Source organism: Schistocerca nitens, chromosome 4, assembly GCF_023898315.1.
Source record: "Schistocerca nitens isolate TAMUIC-IGC-003100 chromosome 4, iqSchNite1.1, whole genome shotgun sequence".
In the NCBI taxonomy this organism is placed as follows: Eukaryota; Metazoa; Arthropoda; class Insecta; order Orthoptera; family Acrididae; genus Schistocerca; species Schistocerca nitens.
Window position 1 is genome coordinate 448,029,892 of NC_064617.1, and position 21,598 is coordinate 448,051,489.

At 38.9% G+C, this 21,598-nt stretch overlaps 1 protein-coding gene across 1 annotated transcript in view; it reads right to left on the bottom strand.

Moving 5' to 3' along the window:
• The window catches only part of LOC126251478 (mitochondrial ornithine transporter 1-like), an 89,181-nt gene that overhangs the window by 24,987 nt on the left and 42,596 nt on the right, over positions 1–21,598 (bottom strand). Inside the window, exons 4-6 of the mRNA XM_049951925.1 lie at positions 5,228–5,383; positions 4,274–4,454; positions 2,520–2,669 (exon numbers count right to left, since the gene is read on the bottom strand). Coding sequence (XP_049807882.1) covers positions 2,520–2,669; positions 4,274–4,454; positions 5,228–5,383 — 487 coding nt within the window. The remainder of the gene's footprint in view (positions 1–2,519; positions 2,670–4,273; positions 4,455–5,227; positions 5,384–21,598) is intronic.

Below are 21,598 nucleotides of genomic sequence, written 5' to 3' on the forward strand. Positions count from 1 at the left end.
CCGGACATGAACCACCTAGAATGGATTAATGGATCGCATTCAACATGCTGCCAATCATGTCAGGACAATGCCAGGAATCTTTGAAAGAGTTTGGCAAAACACCGTTCAACGTTACCAAGCTTGTGACGTGTCAGATGGTCGCCAGTTCGAGCACCTGTTCTAAGTAAACCATGACACAATTTGTAAAAGACTTTTTGTTCATGAACTAACAGCTGTTGATGGGTTTGTTCCCAGTATGTCTTATCATGAAACTACAAAGGGTGTGTTGGGACCCAGATGGATTCACCCTCAGGGCCCCACAGTTGGAGGCTTGCGCACTACCACCGAACGTGTGGGCCACCTTGGATACATCGCGATCTCCAGCAGGCAAAGCATTCACGTTCATGCATTGCTCAGAGCATTCGGCAACAGGGCAATCTTGGGGCCAATTGGAGTATGTGGTGCCAAGTTTCCATAATTTAAAAATTGTGTGTTGTCAACCTACACAACATTAGTAATTTTGGTTCCTACTGGCATCAGCTATCCAGGGTTCAAATTCAGTGACAATTTTTCTCCACCCTGTATAGCCTATTATAAAAAAGAAAACAAAAACACATAATATGCAAAAGAATATTAAACTACACACAGGCACCACAACACAAGCAAAAGATGAACAAGACACACAGAGTATCAGTTGGCAACACCCCATTCAGTAAACACACCAAACCAAAACACAGTCAACAGCGGAAGCGTGGTGTTAAGTCAAAATGTGTTCATAAAATGCTGAAAGCCAGACATTCTGGGTACATGGCCCAACTATGTACAGCTGCACAATGGCACATATGCACTAATAATATCATAAACAGAAGCAAAGTAGCAAGTTAATCTCTCAAAATTTGTGCTACAAGAAGTTTTCTCTCACCTAAGAACAAGAGAATAACAAAGAACTGTAACATAATAACAAATCTGTACTTATTATATAAGGAAATTACTACATACAAAAACAAATACATATTACATGCTACTGAAGATGCTTCATAAATAAAAAGGAGTGAAACACATATGGCACAATATAAATAGCCTTTCATTTAGTTCATTGGAAGAACCTAATCTTTATCCATTTACCTGCAACATGTGGCACCATTCACTTAAAACAGTTGTCAGAAAACAACAGCATACTAATGTGTTTGAACATAAGTGTTACAGTAAAGAAGCTTATCAGCAGTCATACTGTTTCAAAATTTCAGGCTGGTTCCAAAGCTTCATATCAGATGCAACAGCCTGCCCCAGCAAATGCACTCAGATATGATATAAGCAATATATTCTGAGAAATAAAATTTAATGTACAAACTAAACACTGAAATCAAGAACAATAATAAGATTTAAGATACAAGAAAATTCTACACTGATCAAAAGTAATAATGATTATAGAGTGCAATAAAATAAAAACATTTGAAAGTGAATGAAAGAATATTCGACATTTCTGACAAATTCAAAAGAATCTAAGATAAGGGCAAGATGTGAAGTCAATTTACAATATAACTGTTCACAAGATGAAACAATGGAAAATCCAGGATGAAATGCAATAGATGCACAACAAAAAGACTGTCATAAATAAATAAAGCTTTCAGCCATTAAGGCTTTCATCAACAACAGATGTACACACACACACACACACACACACACACACACACACAAAAATGCAAACGCAACTCACACACACGACTGCAGTCTCAAGCAATTGAAACCACACTAGTGTGTGTGTGTGTGTGTGTGTGTGTGTGTGTGTGTGTGTGTTGCTGATGAAGGCCTTAATGGCCAAAAGTTTTATTTATTTGTGACAGTCTTTTTGTTGTGCCTATCTGCAACTCAGCATCTCCACTATGTGGTGAGTGGCAACTTTTCTTTTCGTAATATTGTTCACAAGATGGAGAGATCTGAACATTACTTGTGGAATCATGAATTTGTATACATCTGTTTCCACCACATAGCATTTGTGTTTACAGTCTCAAAACCCAAAGAATTTTCATATAAGTGTACAAATTGAACTTCTCACAGACGGTACAAATTATTAGCAAGATCTGTTGATGACAAAAAATATTCAGAAAACAGAATGTAAAGGACAAAATAACTAAGATTATTAAGTGCTTCTAATGACTCTCTAATCCAAAATAAATCCTTCACTCTGCAGCAGAGTGTGCACAGCTATAAAACTTCCTGACACTTCAATGTTCTTACAAAGCAACTGGACATGTCAGTAGATAGGGAAAGGAAAAGATCCAGGCTCAAGTTCCCATACAAAACACAGTTTTAAAATGTCATAAGTTTCAGATTCTGTAATAATTCCTCCTGTGGTTCTTGCTCGTGAATAATAATAATTGAAAGTAGAATCCAAAAATTATGTTTTTTTTACTTATACTTACTAATAACGGAGTCATCTGTTTGAAAGAAAAAAAATGACAGTGGGGATTTCTCAACTTCCACTTATGTGAACTTACAATCATTATTTGTGTAATAAATGTTTTATAACATAAATATACCTTCTTTCCGAATGATACGCATCAGAACTGAAGTCATTGTCTCCTTTGAACCTGCTACCTGAATACGTGATTTGATCACATCAGCAGGAAATGTGACCATCCAGAATACGACTCCACCAATTGCACCTGAGGCCATTGTCTTGAGGGGTCCTAGATCATACAAACATTCCATTTCAGCAGAAAATTATAAGAATACTATGCACTCACAAATGGAATGTCAAAACTGAAGAAGTAACATAATACTAATTTCAGAATTTATGTTTTCTTTCTTAATTTTTTAGTTTTATTCTTGCCACCTCATTCCAAAGCTGATAACACAGACAGACCATATCTTGTTTTAAGTCCAATTAAGAGACAATAGGAAATTGGTATTTTACAAAAAATAGGAAGACCATGAAATAAATACAGTAAGCAGGTTCAAAAGGATGTATGTTGCAGCAATTATTATTAGTAAAACTAGCTTGTATTTCCTATATTCTTTCTATTCTGTTGCTGTTCTTGCAAGTGTACCATTTTTTCTCCTCCAGACCTATCACTTCAGCCTTTCTTGAATTTCAGTATTCAGTGTATTTATTCATGACTGCTGTTTCACAAACAGCATATGAACCAACATTGGTCTTTCACATCATAATGCAGCTCTTCACACTGCAGTGTTTGGTGAAAAGCAAGTATATGTCACCTGTTGTTTGATAGACAATTACCTTATTTCAAAGCTCAAAAATAATCTATCTTTTTTTAAAGTGAATTGGTTTACTGTCTGTCATATCATCTTTAGTGTGCTTAATCAAGTAAGAAAATGACGGTACTGAAGATGATTTGCTGGAGAGTAGATTTAAGGTGTCTGTAGTTTATGACATTAACAGAAGCAAGGAGCATTGTACTGCAGTCACAGAGTTCACCACAGTTCATGATTTGCAACTATTTATTTCAGATCTTTCCTCCCCCTTTCTAGCATTGTACTGCAGTCACAGAGTACACCATAGTTCATGATTTGGCAACTATTTATTCCAAATTTTTGGCTAGATGCCCTTCCTGCTGCAGCTGTTATCAGTCAATCTAGGGCAGTAAAGCTACAGGTGTCATCAGTCTAGGAGTTGTCTAAACTTTGTTCTGTGTGTTATTGTACTTTAAATGATTTATGTTTCATGTTTTCTGATGCCAAACTCACATTTAGCTAAATCAGTGTGAGAAATTAACTATAACTCACCCTCAGACTGGCTAGTGTAGCAGACCAAGTGTCATGAAAAATGTTGATTTAATGTTAATCTGGTACACCTCCGTGTTTCGTAAGGTAGAGTAATTTTTCTTATGCTATATAAGCCAGTTGGCAAACTGACTGGTATCAGAATATTTATATTGCATTGGAACACAGGAATAACCATTGAAAAAGTTTTCTTTACAGTCTTAACACATGGACATTCAGATATTTGGAAATAATTCAGTCCCAAATCTCTTATGGGGGCACAGATTAGTAGAAATTTTCTTGCTTTCAGTGGCAAGATGCACTGACAGAGAATAGACTAAAATTACACAAAATTATACATAGTGTTCACATCAGCTTGGAAGTACAAATTTCATACAACTTTTATCTGTTGTTCATGATTAAGTTCACTAACCAGATAGTTTTGTGGCAATTAAATATGTTGGCAACTTTATAAGATTATATTCTGTGTTATGCACTCATAATTTTTCCATCTTTATAAGCTTCTTCTCTAATGTACACATTTCTCTCGGCCAATTTGCTCTTTACTTACCTATATCATCTTTTGTTTGCCCTTGTGGAGTAAGGAATGTTCTAGATGCCTCATATCCTCCAAAAAAGAAAAAATACCCAGGCATTTCACGGGCAATTGTTGATGTTAATCCTCTGAACAAACCATTGATCCCATCTTTTTGTAAGATATTCTTCGTTAAGCGGAATGGTCCAATTTTACTCTGGATGAGGAAGATATGTGAAATAAAGATTAAATTCAGGGTACTAGATAATTTGCTAATTCAAATGAAACTGCACGAATTTGTTTCATTCAGTCAAACTTTAATTCCACAAGTCTGCTGAACTCTTGCAGGACTTTCATTGCAATTAAAGTCCCCATCAGTTTTACAGCAGAAATGAATGATTAAAACTGCACATTTGAAAATTATTTCTAACAATATAAATCAATAAATGTCCAAAAATGTGTGTTTTATAGCTGGATGGGTGACATGAAATCAACTGATGTGGCTAATAAAAATCTAGTTAATTTCATTTGGAGTATAATAATTTCATCACCTTGTGTGTATGATGATGTACATTCTCCACCAAATAAATGGAAAAGGAATTACTTATAGCCTTATCATTACAGAATCAACATGTACTAGACTACACAGAGTAAGAAATTTAATTACCAGTAATTTGTAGGTTTTTTTTTTTTTAAGGAAAAAAGATAAGCCTACAAAGAGTAGATTCAGAGGGACAGGAACTTATCACACTACACATTATTGATCTTCCTATCATCTTGCCTTAGTACACGTTACAGTATAAAAAAATAAATTTCATTTTCACATGTAGCACCTGCTAGAATCTCCTGAAATAGTTTTGTGCATTCATCAAAACATTGTTCTGGTCTAAGCATTATGCTTATTTTTGAACTCCCCCACTTAAAAAAAATCACCAAAAATATTTTTATGTACCAAAAACACACTTTTCACCAGTTAAGCACAATACTAACCACTGTATCCCCTTGTTTCAGTGATTGCATCTGAACCTCCCGCATGGCTTGTAGCTGGCATTTAACCAGCTCTGTAGGGCACAAAACAAGGGATGAAAAGAAGGCAGCAAAGAAACCTGCAGAAGCATTTGCAAGAGTGCTCAGATCACCAGTATTCTGGAAAGTAAATGAAAATGCCATTACTTTGACATACAAGAAAGCAGTTGCGTTATAATTATATTCACAAGGGCCTTCTGAAACCAATGCCTTAAATTTTGCTGTGCTGACTTTGTGTGCCCAGCCAGATTATGTTGATGTGGAAGTAATTTTCTAATTTTCTTGCTAGTCTCCTGTTAGTTTCATTGTCCTGTGACAAACGGCAGTAGTAAGAGAGTATTCCAAAATGGTGCCTCCCATCAATGTGTTTATGAAACAGATATGTGTCATTGAATTTTTTTACTGCTTAGCAAACTATACCAACTGAAATCCATCGATGCTTGTTAAAGCTGTATGGAAACAATGCAGTAGAAGTGACTAATGGGATGAAGTGAGCACTGTGTTTCATTAGTGGTGAAAATGATATGCCTGAAAAGGCACACCCCAGTTGATGCTGCTCAGTTCCCATCCCTCATAATGAAAAGTTTCTCATCCAGCTCAACTGAAATGATTGATAAATTACAATGAAGGAATTTTGTACAGTGTTGGCTGTAATGCCTTAGACAAAATGTTATGTATACCTTAGTTATCACAAAGTGTGTGTGAAATAGTAATTTGTTGGGGCCTGTTGATTGATATGAGGCTGAAAGTGGCAATTTTCTGAACACCAGAGATGAAACTTGGCATTACAACTAAGAGCCAGAATCCAAAAGACAGCCCTTTGAGTGGCAACATGTGAGTTCTCTGTCAAAAACAAAGTTCAAGAAAAAGCCATCTGCAGGTAATGTGATGTGCACAATCTTATCAGATAGCAAGGGTGTAGATCTTTTGGATGTTTTAGAGCCTAAAGCAACTGTCAGTTCACAAAGCTACAAGATGGCACCTGTCTAGTATGAAAGCCCAAATTTCCAGTGTCAGGCCATAGAAGAACACAAAGTTCTGCTTGAAACGTAATGTCAGGCCCTCCAAAATTTTTAGCCTATTGAACTCATTGCCATATCTGGCTGGACTGTTCTACCACAGCCGGCCGGAGTGGCCGAGCGGTTAAAGGCACTACAGTCTGGAACCGCACGACCGCTACGGTCGCAGGTTCGAATCCTGCCTCGGGCATGGATGTGTGTGATGTCCTTAGGTTAGTTAGGTTTAAGTAGTTCTAAGTTCTAGGGGACTTATGACCACAGCAGTTGAGTCCCATAGTGCTCAGAGCCATTTGAACCATTTGTTCTACCACATACATCATCACAGGCAAAATTGCATAATAAATGGTGGAAAAATGCCAGTACACAGCTGAAATCTTGCTGCTTTAACTGTGTTGTTGTGCATTCTGTATCTATTGTGGTTTCCATGAAAGTAAATGGGGAATATTGGTTTTGGAATGACCCTGATAATATTGAATTATATACTGGTCAATTTTACTTAATAAAGGATATCTAAAATTTAATTAGTGTAATACAAATTTGCAAAGGTATTGAAGAGGTGCAGTTAGTTAACAGAAGTGACATTCTGTAATCATACTTAAAATTTTGTAATATACGAGGGTTGGAACTTTAATAATGGCAACTATTTATTTACAGCTCGTACAAAATAGATATGTGTTTCGAAGTTTTACTGACATTCAAAGTAGTCACCAGCATTGTGTATAACCCATTGCCAGTGATGTGCAAGTCGTAGGATACTCTTAGCTGTGCCAGTTGTGTTCACAGTTCAAGCGGCAGGTCTATTGCCCGATGAATTTGTAGCAGTTCTGAAGCGACTGCTGTGAAGTGTTTCCTTCAGGTTAGAAACCTAGTTGAACTTATGAGGGCTTAAGTCAGGGGATTGCAGTAGGTGGTATATCACTTAGCAGCCCCATCAGTCAAACGAATCAGTAACAGCTTGCACTGCACGTGCTTGAGCATTGTCCTGCAAAATGATGACCAGGTTCTGCAGAAAGTATCATCACTTCTGTCTCTTAGCTGGTTGTAGGTTGTGTTCTAAAAATGAACCAAACAGAGACAGAAGTGATGACACTTTCTGCAGGACCTAACCATCATTTTGCAGGACGTACAGTGCAAACTGTTACTAATTTGTTTGACTGATGGGGCTGCTGAGTGCTATACCACCTACTGAGCCTTGAGCAGCCGCTGGTGAAGTATCATTGCAGCAGTAGTGCAGCAGCAGTGCAGTAGCAAGTCACATATTTAGCTTTCATATTTGTTTTGTAGTTTGATTCTTAATTTCATTCTGAGTGTTTGTGCACTTGCATATTTAATTACATAAAATCCTTGCATATTCTCGTATTTGAGAGGAGTAGTATTGCTTATTGATAGCTGTAAAGTATAAATTTGTGGAGTCATTATTCAGTTGTTTGTTTTGAACAGCCAGTGCTTTCTGTTTATTTTGTAGAGTCAGTAAGCAGCAGAGGCCAGTGGAATTTCATCTGTGCTTGCAGAGTGACATGTGCGAGCAGCAGTAGCAGAAACTAGTCATATATTCAGTTTTTCATATTAGTTCCGAAGGTTTAATTCAAATTTTTTTGTGTGCTTGTGTGCTTCCGAGGTGAAATTTTTCGAATCTTTGGGTATTTTCGAATTAGAAAGGGGTAGTATCAAATTTTAATAACGGTAGAGTGTAACATTGCATAGACGGTTGTCATTTGTACTAAGACAGGGCTAGGATCGCATTGTAATATCTGTATAGTGGCGTAGTCATGGTCATTTGATTAGTTAGTTTGTAAGTAGTTGTTCACATATCGCAGCTCAATCTGGCACTGGTGACACAACTGTGCAGTCACATATTGGTGTTTCATTTGTCGCAACTCTATATGTCCAGATATTAGCAGTAGGATGGATAGGGTGTGTGTGCTGTGTGCGGGCACAGCAGGAACTGGCCACAGTTCGCAAGCAGCTGAGCATGCTGTTGGCCACGGTCAGCCGCCTTCAGGCTGCTGCCTCGAGCTGCAGTGATGGCGGAGGGTCTGGCGCGTCGCTTGAGACACCCCAGGTGTCGCTTGCTGCGTCCACTGACTCAGCCACTGAGGCACCTTCTAGTGTACCTGGTGCGTTTGGGCCGCCCTCACCTCAGGGTGAGTGGCGGACTGCAGCGCGTTCGCGTCGCTCGAGGCGGAGGGTCAATGTGGAGGCTGGCTGGCTGGCCTCGCCCGTTTGTCCTGTCAGTGGGCAGGTGGCCGCTACTTCAGGAGGGCCCGAGCAGGCACATGGGGGCAAAGGCTTGGTGGTTATTGGGAGCTCCAACGTTAGGCGGGTGATGGAGCCCCTTACGGAAATAGCGTACAGGGCTGGAAAGAATTCCAACGTGCAATCGGTTTGTCTGCCGGGCAGGGGCCTCATCAAAGATGTGGAGGCGGCCTTGCCTGTGGCTATCGAGCGTACTGGGTGCAGTCATCTGCAAGTAGTTGCTCATGTCAGCACCAATGATGCCTGTTGCTTGGGTTCTGAGGTGATCCTAGTTCATACAGGTGGCTGGCAGATTTGGTGAAGACTGCTGGCCTCCCACGTGGGGTGCAAGCAGAGCTCTCTATTTGCAGCATCGTTCCCAGAGAGGATCGAGGTCCTTTGGTTTGGAGCCGAGTGGAGGGTCTTAACCAGAGGCTTCATCGACTCTGTGACAGTCTTGGCTGCAGATTTCTAGACTTGCACTATTGGGTGCGGAATTGTAGGACGCCCCTAGATAGGTCAGGGGTGCACTACACAAAGGAAGCGGCTACTCGGGTAGCACAGTACTTGTGGTGTGCACATGGGGTTTTTTTAGGCTAGGCAGTAGTGCGAGGTGTCCTGATGAACACTCACCAGTCGACGTGCAGGCAGGGAAATAAGGACACGCTCAGTGTAAAGACACTTCAGCTATCAAGATATTAGCAGTAAATTTTCAGAGTGTTGGGAATAAAGTTTCTGAATTTACTGCCCTCCAGGAAGCGTGTGGCATGCAAATTATTCTCGGGACTGAGACCTGGCTTAACCCTGAGATAGGAAGTTCTGAAATATTTAGTGAGGGTTGGAATGTGTATTGGAAAGATAGATTAGACACCGTAGGAGATGTTGTCTTCATTGCAGTTGACAAAAATATTGTGTCTACTGAGGTCAAAGTAGACTGTGATTGTGAAGTTATCTGGACACGTTTAACAGGGCTAGGAGAAATAAAGTTACCGGCCACCAGGTTCCACCGTGACAGTTCTAGAATCATTCAAAGGGAGTCTACACTCTGTATTGCAGAAATACCCGGATCATGCTATATTAGTTGGAGGCGACTTCAACCTACCTAGTATAGACTGGGATGTCTATGGATTCATTAGAGGTGGTACAGACAAGCCATCATGTGAATTACTTTTGAACACATTATCCGAAAACTGTCTTGAGCAGCTATATCGACAACCAATGCATAATGGAAATATTTTAGATCTGGTAGCCACGAACAGACCAGACCTCATCGACGGTGTCAGTGTTGAGACAGGGATTAGTGATCATGATGTTGTCATTACGACTATGGTTATGAAAGTTAAAAAGTCGGTCAAGAAGGCTAGGAGAGTATTCTTACTAGAAAGAGCAGATAAGCAGTTGTTAGCATCCCACTTAGTAAATGAATCGACTTCATTTACTTCCGGTATGATGCACGTGGAAGAATTGTGGACAAATTTTAAACACATTGTAAATCAAGCATTGGAGAAGTATGTGCTGAAAAAGTGGGTTACGACAGAAAAGACCCACCGTGGTTTAACAGCGCAATTCGGAGAATGCTCAGGAAGCAAAGACAGTTGCACTTGCGGTACAAGAAAGATTGGGAGAATGAGGACAGGCATAAATTAGTAGAGATTTGTGCTGCTGTAAAAAGAGCGATGCGCGAAGCATACAACCACTACCACCGTCATACCTTAGCAAAAGATCTTGTAGAAAACCCAAGGAAATTCTGGTCTTACGTAAAATCGGTAAGCAGGTCGAAGGCTTCCATCCAGTCACTCACTGATCAGTCTGACCCGGCAACAGAAGACAGCAAAACAAAAGCTGAAATTTTAAATTTAGCATTTGAGAAATCTTTCACGCAGGAGGATTGTACAAACATACCGCCGTTTGAGTCTCGTACAGATTCCCGTATGGAGGACATAGTGATAGACATCCCTTGGATTGTGAAGCAGCTGAATGGGTTGAAAATAAATAAATCACCAGGTCCTGATGGGATTCCAATTTGATTTTACAGAGAGTAGTCTACTGCATTGGCTCCCTGCATTTATCGCGAATCTCTTGCCCAACGTAAAGTCCCGAGTGACTGGAAAAAAGCGCAGGTGATGCCTGTATATAAGAAGGGTAGAAGGAGGGATCCTCAAAATTACAGACCAATATCCTTAAGATCGGTTTGTTGCAGGATTCTCGAACATATTCTCAGTTCGAATATAATGAATTTCCTTGAGACAGAGAAGTTGCTGTCCATACATCAGCGCAGCTTTAGAAAGCATCGCTCCTGCGAAATGCAACTCGCCATTTTTTCACATGATATCTTGCGAACCATGGATGAAGGGTATCAGACAGATGCCATATTCCTTGACTTCCAGAAAGTGTTTGACTCGGTGCCCCACCGCAGACTCCTAACTAAGGTACGAGCATATGGGAATGGTTCCCAAATATGTGAGTGGCTCGAAGACTTCTTAAGTAATAGAACCCAGTACGTTGTCCTCGATGGTGAGTGTTCATCGGAGGTGAGGGTATCATCTGGAGTGCCCCAGGGAAGTGTGGTAGGTCTGCTGTTGTTTTCTATCTAAATAAATGATCTTTTGGATAGGGCGGATAGCAATGTGCGGCTGTTTGCTGATGATGCTGTGGTGTACAGGAAGGTGTCATCGTTGAGTGACTGTAGGAGGATACAAGATGACTTGGACAGGATTTGTGATTGGTGTAAAGAATGGCAGCTAACTATAAATATAGATAAATGTAAATTAATGCAGATGAATAGGAAAAAGAATCTCATAATGTTTGAATACTCCATTAGTAGTTTAGCGCTGGACACAGTCACATCGATTAAATATATGGGCATAACATTGCAGAGCAATATTAAGTGGGACAAGCATGTAATGACAGTTGTGGGGAAGGCAGACAGTCGTCTTCGGTTCATTGGTAGAATTGTGGGAAGATGTCATTCATCTGTAAAGGAGACCGATTATAAAACACTAATGCGACCTATTCTTGAGTACTGCTCGTGCGTTTGGGATCCCTATCAGGTCGGATTGAGGGAGGACATAGAAGCAATTCAGAGGCAGGCTGCTAGATTTGTTACTGGTAGGTTTGATCATCATGCGAGTGTTACGGAAATGCTTCAGGAACTCGGGTGGGAGTCTCTGGAGGAAAGGAGGCGTTCTTTTCGTGAATCGCTACTGAGGAAATTTAGAGAACCAGCATTTGAGGCTGACAGCAGTACAATTTTACTGCCGCCAACTTATATTTTGCGGAAAGACCACAAAGATAAGATAAGAGAGATTAGGGCTCATACAGAGGCATATAGGCAGTCATTTTTCCCTTGTTCTTTTTGGGAGTGGAACAGGGAGAGAAGATGCTAGTTGTGGTACGAGGTACCCTCCGCCACGCACCGTATGGTGGATTGCAGAGTATGTATGTAGATGTATATGTACTTCACTCCCTTGACTTAGGCCTTCGTAAGTTCAACTCAATTTATAAACTGAAGGAAACACTTCATGGCATTTGCTTCAGAACTGCTACAAATTCGTCGGGCAATAGGCCGCGCCGCTCAAACTGTCAACACAACTGGCACAGCTAAGAGTATCCTACGACTACCACATTGCTGGCAATGGGTTATACACAATGTTGGTGACTACTTTAAAGGTCAGTAAAATTTTGGAACACACATCTATTTTGTACAAGCTGTAAATTAATAGTTGCCACTATTGAAGTCCCAACCCTTGTATATAATCAATCAAACAACTATATTTTCTAATTGGTTTAATTACCATATCAATCACAGTTCTAATAGCTTGGAATAGCAAAGCAGATATGAATAGGGACTGTTCAGTGTAGATAAAGGCAGCAAATGGGGAGATCCACTGACATAAATGACTTTGACGAAGTGCAGATTGCTATGACTTAGCATCTGGGAATGAACATCTTTGAAACAGTAAAGCTGGTCAGCTGGTTGAGTGCTACTGCAGCGAGCATCTACGTAAAGTGGATAAAGAGTGGTAAAATCATGAGTAGGCAACACGATGTTGGACATCCAGGCTTCACCATGAAATGTTTTGGACCACACAAATTAGTGCACTTAGTTGAACATGGAGATCTACAGCAGATGACCCCTACATGTTCCCATGTTAACCAACATCATGACTTATGATTGCAGTGGCCATGGGATCATAAAAATTGGCCTCTGGATCAATGGAAATGTGTAACCAGGTTGGATCGATCACATTTCTCGTTAAACCAGGTTGACGCTCCAGTCCAGATATGCCATTATCCATGCGAATGGCTGCTCAAAACATGCATCATGCCACGCACACAGGCCAGTGTGGGCAGTACTAAGCTATGGGAGGATGGGGGGGGGGGGGGGGGGGGTGATTCCACATGTCCTTCCAAGGGACATGTGGTAGTAATCAAAGGCACTGTGACAGCTGTGGACTACAGAAACATTCTTGCAGACCAGCTCCATCCCTTCATGCTTGATGTCTTCCATGGCTTACTTACCAGAGATAACTGTCCATGTAACAAGGCCAGAATTGAGCCACAAAGATTTGAGGAACACAATAGTGACCTCACATCAATGTCTTGGTCTCCAAATTTGCCTAATCTGAACCTAGTGGAACACATATGGGATGCTATCAGGCACTAGCTCCATGCCTACAATCCACCGACCCACACTTTACAGGAATTGTGTGACCTGTGCATAAACTTTTGGTACCATATACTCCTGGAAACCTACCAAAGACCGGTCAAACTCATACCATGGAGAACCACTGATGTATAGCATCTACTACATCTACATCTACATCTATACTCCGCGAGCCACCTTACGGTGTGTGGTGGAGGGTACTTATTGTACCACTATCTGATCCCCCCTTCCCTGTTCCATTCACGAATTGTGCGTGGGAAGAACGACTGCTTGTAAGTCTCCGTATTTGCTCTAATTTCTCGCATATTTTCGTTGTGATCATTACGCGAGATATATGTGGGCGGTAGTAATATGTTGCCCATCTCTTCCCGGAATGTGCTCTCTCGTAATTTCGATAATAAACCTCTCCGTATTGCGTAACGCCTTTCTTGAAGTGTCCGCCACTGGAGCTTGTTCAGCATCTCCGTAACGCTCTCGCGCTGACTAAATGTCCCCATGACGAATCGCGCTGCTTTTCGCTGGATCATGTCTATCTCTTCTATTAATCCAACCTGGTAAGGGTCCCATACTGATGAGCAATACTCAAGAATCGGACGAACAAGCGTTTTGTAAGCTACTTCTTTCGTCGATGAGTCACATTTTCTTAGAATTCTTCCTATGAATCTCAACCTGGCGCCTGCTTTTCCCACTATTTGTTTTATGTGATCATTCCACTTCAGATCGCTCCGGATAGTAACTCCTAAGTATTTTACGGTCGTTACCGCTTCCAATGATTTACCACCTATGGCATAATCGTACTGGAATGGATTTCTGCCCCTATGTATGCGCATTATATTACATTTATCTACGTTTAGGGAAAGCTGCCAGCTGTCGCACCATTCATTAATCCTCTGCAGGTCTTCCTGGAGTACGTACGAGTCTTCTGATGTTGCTACTTTCTTGTAGACAACCGTGTCATCTGCAAATAGCCTCACGGAGCTACCGATGTTGTCAACTAAGTCATTTATGTATATTGTAAACAATAAAGGTCCTATCACGCTTCCTTGCGGTACTCCCGAAATTACCTCTACATCTGCAGATTTTGAACCGTTAAGAATGACATGTTGTGTTCTTTCTTCTAGGAAATCCTGAATCCAATCACAAACCTGGTCTGATATTCCGTAAGCTCGTATTTTTTTCACTAAACGTAAGTGCGGAACCGTATCAAATGCCTTCCTGAAGTCCAGGAATACGGCATCAATCTGCTCGCCAGTGTCTACGGCACTGTGAATTTCTTGGACAAATAGGGCGAGCTGAGTTTCACATGATCTCTGTTTGCGGAATCCATGTTGGTTATGATGAAGGAGATTTGTATTATCTAAGAACGTCATAATACGAGAACATAAAACATGTTCCATTATTCTACAACAGATTGACGTAAGCGAAATAGGCCTATAATTATTCGCATCTGATTTATGACCCTTCTTGAAAATGGGAACGACCTGCGCTTTCTTCCAGTCGCTAGGTACTTTACGTTCTTCCAGAGATCTACGATAAATTGCTGATAGAAAGGGGGCAAGTTCTTTAGCATAATCACTGTAGAATCTTACGGGTATCTCGTCTGGTCCAGATGCTTTTCCGCTACTAAGTGATAGCAGTTGTTTTTCAATTCCGATATCGTTTATTTCAATATTTTCCATTTTGGCGTCCGTGCGACGGCTGAAGTCAGGGACCGTGTTACGATTTTCCGCAGTGAAACAGTTTCGGAACACTGAATTCAGTATTTCTGCCTTTCTTCGGTCGTCCTCTGTTTCGGTGCCATCGTGGTCAACGAGTGACTGAATAGGGGTGTACCAACATGCTATCAAGCATGTAGTCATAATGTTTAATGTTTTGACTCACCATTCGGAGACTCATGGCTCATCACATAAAAAAGTCTGAAAGGTTTCCAGAGTTGGATGGGAACACCACATATCCACAGGGAAAAAAACTTTAATGCAAGTGGTTATAAATTATTTGAATATTCCTGTAGCTCCATTACCATAAATTCAAAAATACAGAATGAGATAAATTCTGTATAGAGTAGGATACAGAAGGAACATCTTGTGAGTCAATAAAGGAAAATGCAATATTTGTAATTGTTGCAGCATAAAGTATGTATGGTACCAGAAATTTCCATGAAAAAATATTCACAATTTATTACTTTGTCTGTCAGACTGAATGAAATGTTTATTTACCTGCAAATATTTTGATGTACATACTTTTACTGAGCCTGACTGAAAAATATATCCTAAAATACTAATAGTCACTTAATAATTTAATGTCAGCCTGAAATTTTCCTACATGACTAACTAAAAATACTAGGAACCTGAGAGATAATGTTTTATTACAACAGAAGGAAGTTAAAATATAGGCTGCATATCCTGTGGAGACTGTATTGTTTAATTATTTTATTGAATTAAATTAGAACTGTATGTCAGATTTGCATATGTGCATCTTGAGACATTATCTTAATCAACTGAAAATATTAACTGCAGCTTCACAGTAAATTTATTCAGTAATGAAATTTACTGTCAAATATTCATTTGTGTTTGAGAGTAATAGTAGTATCATAGATACAATAGTAAGAAGAAATATTATCTGCTCTATGCTCTGTTGAACATAATTTTGGCAGAGAAAAGTGTGAAAGGCACAGCTACAAAACTCCTGGATAGACATCTGCAGTTTTTTCAAATGCAACTTTATGTTATTTTTTCATGACTGTTTCTCCTTAAGTTTTGTTTCAAAATAAATAAGCAGTCACTCACAAATCTGTAAATGACTAGCATGTGACAATACAAAAATACTTTTGTTTCATAAATGTATGCAACTTCTGTTTTACTGAAACTTTATACATGTAATACATGTTGCAAATATGATCTATGGAATACAAGATAAATTTAATCAAATAAAAACTTTTCCTGTTAAGAATGGCCTGTCTGATCAAGATGCACAGCTAATTATGGTATACGATATAGCTACATACAGTAATGCAAAACAGTCCTCCAAAATAGTGCATTCAATTGACGATTTAACAACTGAAAATTCTAGGGAAAGCCTGCGACAGTTAGGATGGGATGAGGTGTACAGGGAACCTGATACTAATTTAAAATTTAACATATTCCATGATACCTTTGTGAATATATTTGAAAATAGGTTCCATCAGGAAACTGTGAAATATAATTGTAAGAAACCATGTAAAAAGACATGACTTATGAAAGGGATAAAAATATCTTGTAAACAGAAAAGGGAAATGTATCTCATAGCTGAGAGGAGTAATGAGCCCAAAACAGTGAAACATTATAAAAACTACTGCACTGTATTATGAAAAGTTATTAAAAAGTCCAGAAGTATGTGCATTATGCCTGAGGATAGTACATCCGATAATAAAATTAAAACACTTTGGAACTGTTAAATGGAAACAGGGTAACTGAGAGTGCAGGAAGACTGTATTTCTATCAAACTCAATGAAAAATATATCTAAAAACAAAGATGATGTAACTTACCAAACAAAAGCGTTGGTATGTTGATAGACACACAAATAAGCACAAACACGTGTTTCTGTTTATTTGTGTGTTTATCAACATACCAACGCTTTCGTTTGGTAAGTTACATCATCTTTGTTTTTAGATATATTTTTCCCACATGGAATGTTTCCCTCTATTATAAACTCAATGAAAAGTTTGTTAACAAGAAGCCAGAAGTAGAAAACATTTTTAATAATCATTTTTTAAGTATTGTAGAGAAAATAGGATCCAGCTATTCATTAGAAAATGCAAGGCAGTATTTGGAAGAGGCAATAACTATGTAATATGATAAAATTGAAATTCACCCCACCTCTCCTTCTGAAATTAGGAAAATAATAAATTCATTCAAAAGTAAAATCTCAAATGGAACTGAAGGCATTTCCAACAGAGTACTGGAAGCTTGTTCCCAACAAATAAGTAGGATTCTTGGCCACATATGTAATAGCTCACTGAAACAGGGAATTTTTCCAGATAGACTGAAATACGCTATTGTTAAACTATTGTATAAAAAAGGGGATAGGTCTGATGCTAACAACTACTACCCAGTCTCACTTCTGACAGCCGTATCCAAAATTCTTGAAAAAGTAATTTACTCATGAGTAGCATCAGACATTTGTGAAAATGAAGTACTAACAAAATGTCAATTTGGTTTTAAGAAAGGCTTTTCAACATAAAACGCTATATATAAAACTTCCTGGCAGATTAAAACTGTGTGTCAGACCGAGACTTGAACTCGGGACCTTTGCCTTTCGCAGGCAAGTGCTCTACCAACTGAGCTACCCAAGCCAAGCAGCGGAAGTTCACTCAGCCAGGAAGTTTCATATCAGCACACACTCCGCTGCAGAGTGAAAATCTCATTCTGGAAACAACCCCCAGGCTGTGGCTAAGCCATGTCTCCGCAATATCCTTTCTTTCAGGAGTGCTAGCTCTGCATGGTTCGCAGGAGAGCTTCTGTAAAGTTTGGAAGGTAGGAGATGAGGTACTGGCAGAACTCAGGCTGTCAGGATGGGGCATGAGTCGTGCTTGGGTAGCTCAGTTGGTAGAGCACTTGCCCGCGATAGGCAAAGGTCCCGAGTTCGAGTCTCGGTCCGGCACACAGTTTTAATCTGCCAGGAAGTTTCATATCAGCGCACACTCTGCTGCAGAGTGAAAATTTCATTCTGGAATGCTATATATGCTTTCACTGATCAAATATTAAATGCACTGAATAACCAAACATCACCCATTGGAATATTTTGTAACTTCTCAAAGGCTTTTGATCGTGTGACTCATGAAATTCTTCTACTTAAGCTTAAGTATCGTGGTATGGCTTAATTTATATTTCACTGGAAGAATGCAGAAGGCTGAAATTAACAGTACAAATAGTCTGCAAAAATCAGCAGAGTCCTCTAACTGGGGAGGTATTAAGAATGGTATCCCACAGAGTTCAGTCTTGGGTCTCTTTTTGTTTTCATTACATAACGACTTGCCAGATGCAAAGCTAGTTCTTTTTTTTGATAACACTAGTAATCACACCCAACCAGCAAGAATCAGCTGAGGAAATTGTAAGTAATGTCTTTCACAAAATTATTAAATGATTCTCTGCAAATGGACTCTCACTAAATTTTGAGAAAACACTGTTTATACAATTCTGTACAGTAGATGGCATAGCACCATTGATAAATATAGACTATGAACAGAAGTCTGTTACTAAGACAGAATATTCAAAATTTATGGGCGTATGCACTGATGAGAAATTGAATTCTGCTGAAACGGTTAGGTACAGCTATTTACACTATTAGAGTTATTGCAAATTTTGGTATTAAACATATGAGTAAATTAGCCTATTATGCCTATTTTCATTCACTGTTTTCATATGGCTTCATATTCTGGAGCAATTCATCATGGCAAGAGAAAGTATTCATTGCACAAAAGCGTGAAATCAGAATAATAGCTGAGCCCACCCAAGATCACCTTGCAGACATTTATTTAAGGAACTCGTGATATTCATAGCACCTTTGCAATACATATATTCACTTATGAAATTTGTTATTTATAACCCACCAAAAAAAAAAAAAAAAACAGATTGCATAGCTACAACACTAGAAGCAGGGATGATCTTCACTAATCCGGATTAAGTCTCACTTTGGCACAGAAAGAGGTGAACTATGCTGCCACAGAAACCTTTGGTCATTTGCCAAATAGCATTAAAAGTGTAACAGACAGACAGCCAACATTTAAAAGCAAACTAAAAGAATTTCTGAATGACAAGTCCTTCTACTCAATAGATGAATTTTTAGATATGAAGTAGTAACAGTAAAATAATAATAATAATAATAATAATAAATTATTTTGTGTAAAGAAAATGTTAAAGTGACACATTCCACATCATTACAAAATGTCATATTCATGATCTAGGGAACCAGGATTAATGTATGTATGTATGTATGTATGTATGTATGTATGTATGTATGCACAATTAAACTAAATTGGCAACAAAAAGTACACCAAAATATGCTCCTCAGAGATCTACACCAAAGTGCTTTTCTGGATTCAGTCATCAATTTCAGATATGTACAAGAAGTCAGGACATTTGTTAATACAGAGAACAAACTGTTAAAAACTAGTTTAATAATTTGCTTTTGTTAAATTTCTATAAACCATTTATGCTTACATGTGCTACTTATAACATAGTAAAACCATTAAGAAAAACACTAGTTTGAAAATGCCATTTCTGCCTTGGTTTTACTAAATAGCTAGTGTTTTATCTTCTATAGAAACATATTGATATTTATCATAGAACAACATTCACCTACTTTCCACAAGAATATTGTCATATTTATGTTAAACATTGCAACTTATTTACATTTAATGTTCCCACTCTCAACTTGTTTTTATTTTTTTGTTGAGTTCTAGTTTTTCATTCTTTATTAATGGTTTTCCTTTCATTCCTTATAGGTTCTCCAGGCTGCAAAGATCTATATGTATGAAGGTATCATGTACACATGTATGTATGAAGGTTGTGAAAGCAGTGTACAAGTAGAAGGTGTAAGATCAAAATGGTTTAAGACAAAGAGCAGTGTTCAGCAAGGCAGTTTGCTTTCCCTGTTACTCTCCATCACACGTATGGACACAAACATGAAAGAAATCAAGGAAGCAGAAAATAAAGATCTCAATTTCCTTTGCTTTTGCTGATGACATCACTATCTGGGGACAGATGGAAGTGAAGGATCAGAGGAGACTGGATTATTTGAATAAAAACATTAAAGAATTCAAGATGACTGTGAGTAAGAGCAAAACAGTGGCAATGTAGATAAAAAGTAGGGTACCCACAACTTGTAACATCATATTTGAAGAAGAGAAGTTTGAATGCATGAAAAGTTTCAATTATATGGATAGTGTCCCATCAAATGTAGGAAGTGCCAAACTAGAAGTTTTAAACAGAGTAGCAAATGGATGCACCTTCTTCCACCAAGTATGAAACCTAATCTGGGACAAGATCTAAACAAACCAAGTGTCAAAGCTATCTCCTGCCAATTATGAGGTACAGTATGGAGAGCTGTGCCATAAATAAGAGAGAAGAGAGTGAGATAGAAACATGTGATATGAAGTTCCTTGGGTCAACTCTACAACAAACCAGGTGAGACAGAGTCTGGAATATATATGTATGGAGAGACCTGTTGGTGACTTTGATCATGGAATAAAGAATGAGCATTATGAGATTGAAGTGGTTAAGTCATGTGAAGCAAATTCTCCTGTCTTGAACTCCATATCAGTAATTGGAGATGAAAGTATCAGGGAAAAGAATGATTGGGTGACCTAGGGAGAGATAGGCAGACCAAGTTAAAGAATATCTCAAGAGGGGAGAAATATCATGGGATGCAGTTGAGAGATTAAAGCTATAACAGAACAGAAATCAATGAATTCATAGTTCCTACCTAGCTCACTGGAAGGAAATCCTGATGATGTTAATGATTACAATTTAACATGCAGCAAATAAACTCAATCTGAACAGGTCTCAGAAGACCCAATGATACTGACCGACCACTGTGCCATTCTCAGCCTTTAGGTGTAACTGGATGCAGATACAGAGGGGCATGAGGTCAGCACATCGCTCTTCTGGCCATTGTCAGTTTTCGTGTCTGGAGCAGCTACTTCTCAATCAAGTATGTCCTCAAGTTGCCTCACAAAGACTGAGTGCACCCCACTTGTCAACAGTGCTCAGCAGACCAGATGGCCACCCATCCAAGTGCTAGCCAAGCCCGGCAGCTCTTAACTTCGGTGATCTGACAGGAACTGGTGTTACTACTGTGGCAAGGCCATTGGCAACATGTATCTCATAGAAATCTTAAATTTGCTCCAAATAATAATATAATTTGCTGGAAGAGTGACTATCATGCTATGTTTTTAATGTTATCTTTAATTTGTGAGGGTTCTCAGATTTCAAGTGATCTTGCAGCTGTCTTGTGCATCTACATAAAAGTAGAATGAATCAGGTGCACTGAAATGATTCATCCAGTGGTTAAAAGTATTGAATTTAAAACATCAAAATAACAGATGAGCGAACCTCAAGGAAGACCCTGGCATACATTCATTGACTAACTGAAGAGAGATGTATATGCTCAGTTGAGCAACTGAGGAACAGTTACTCTTACCATGAAAATTGAAGGACCATTGTTAGGGAAGTACACCAGCAATAAAACTGAATCAGTGTTTTCTGATGATGCTTAGGATGCGAAATCTCAACCCTCAATCATGTTTTAAGTGTTATGGTTCATTCAGGCTCAAATGGGCTGAAATATTAACACATTACACATGTTAAAAAGATAAAACAAAGACAAGTTGTGGATTATGTCAAGTTCAGTGGAACAAATTAAGTTAAAAATGTACT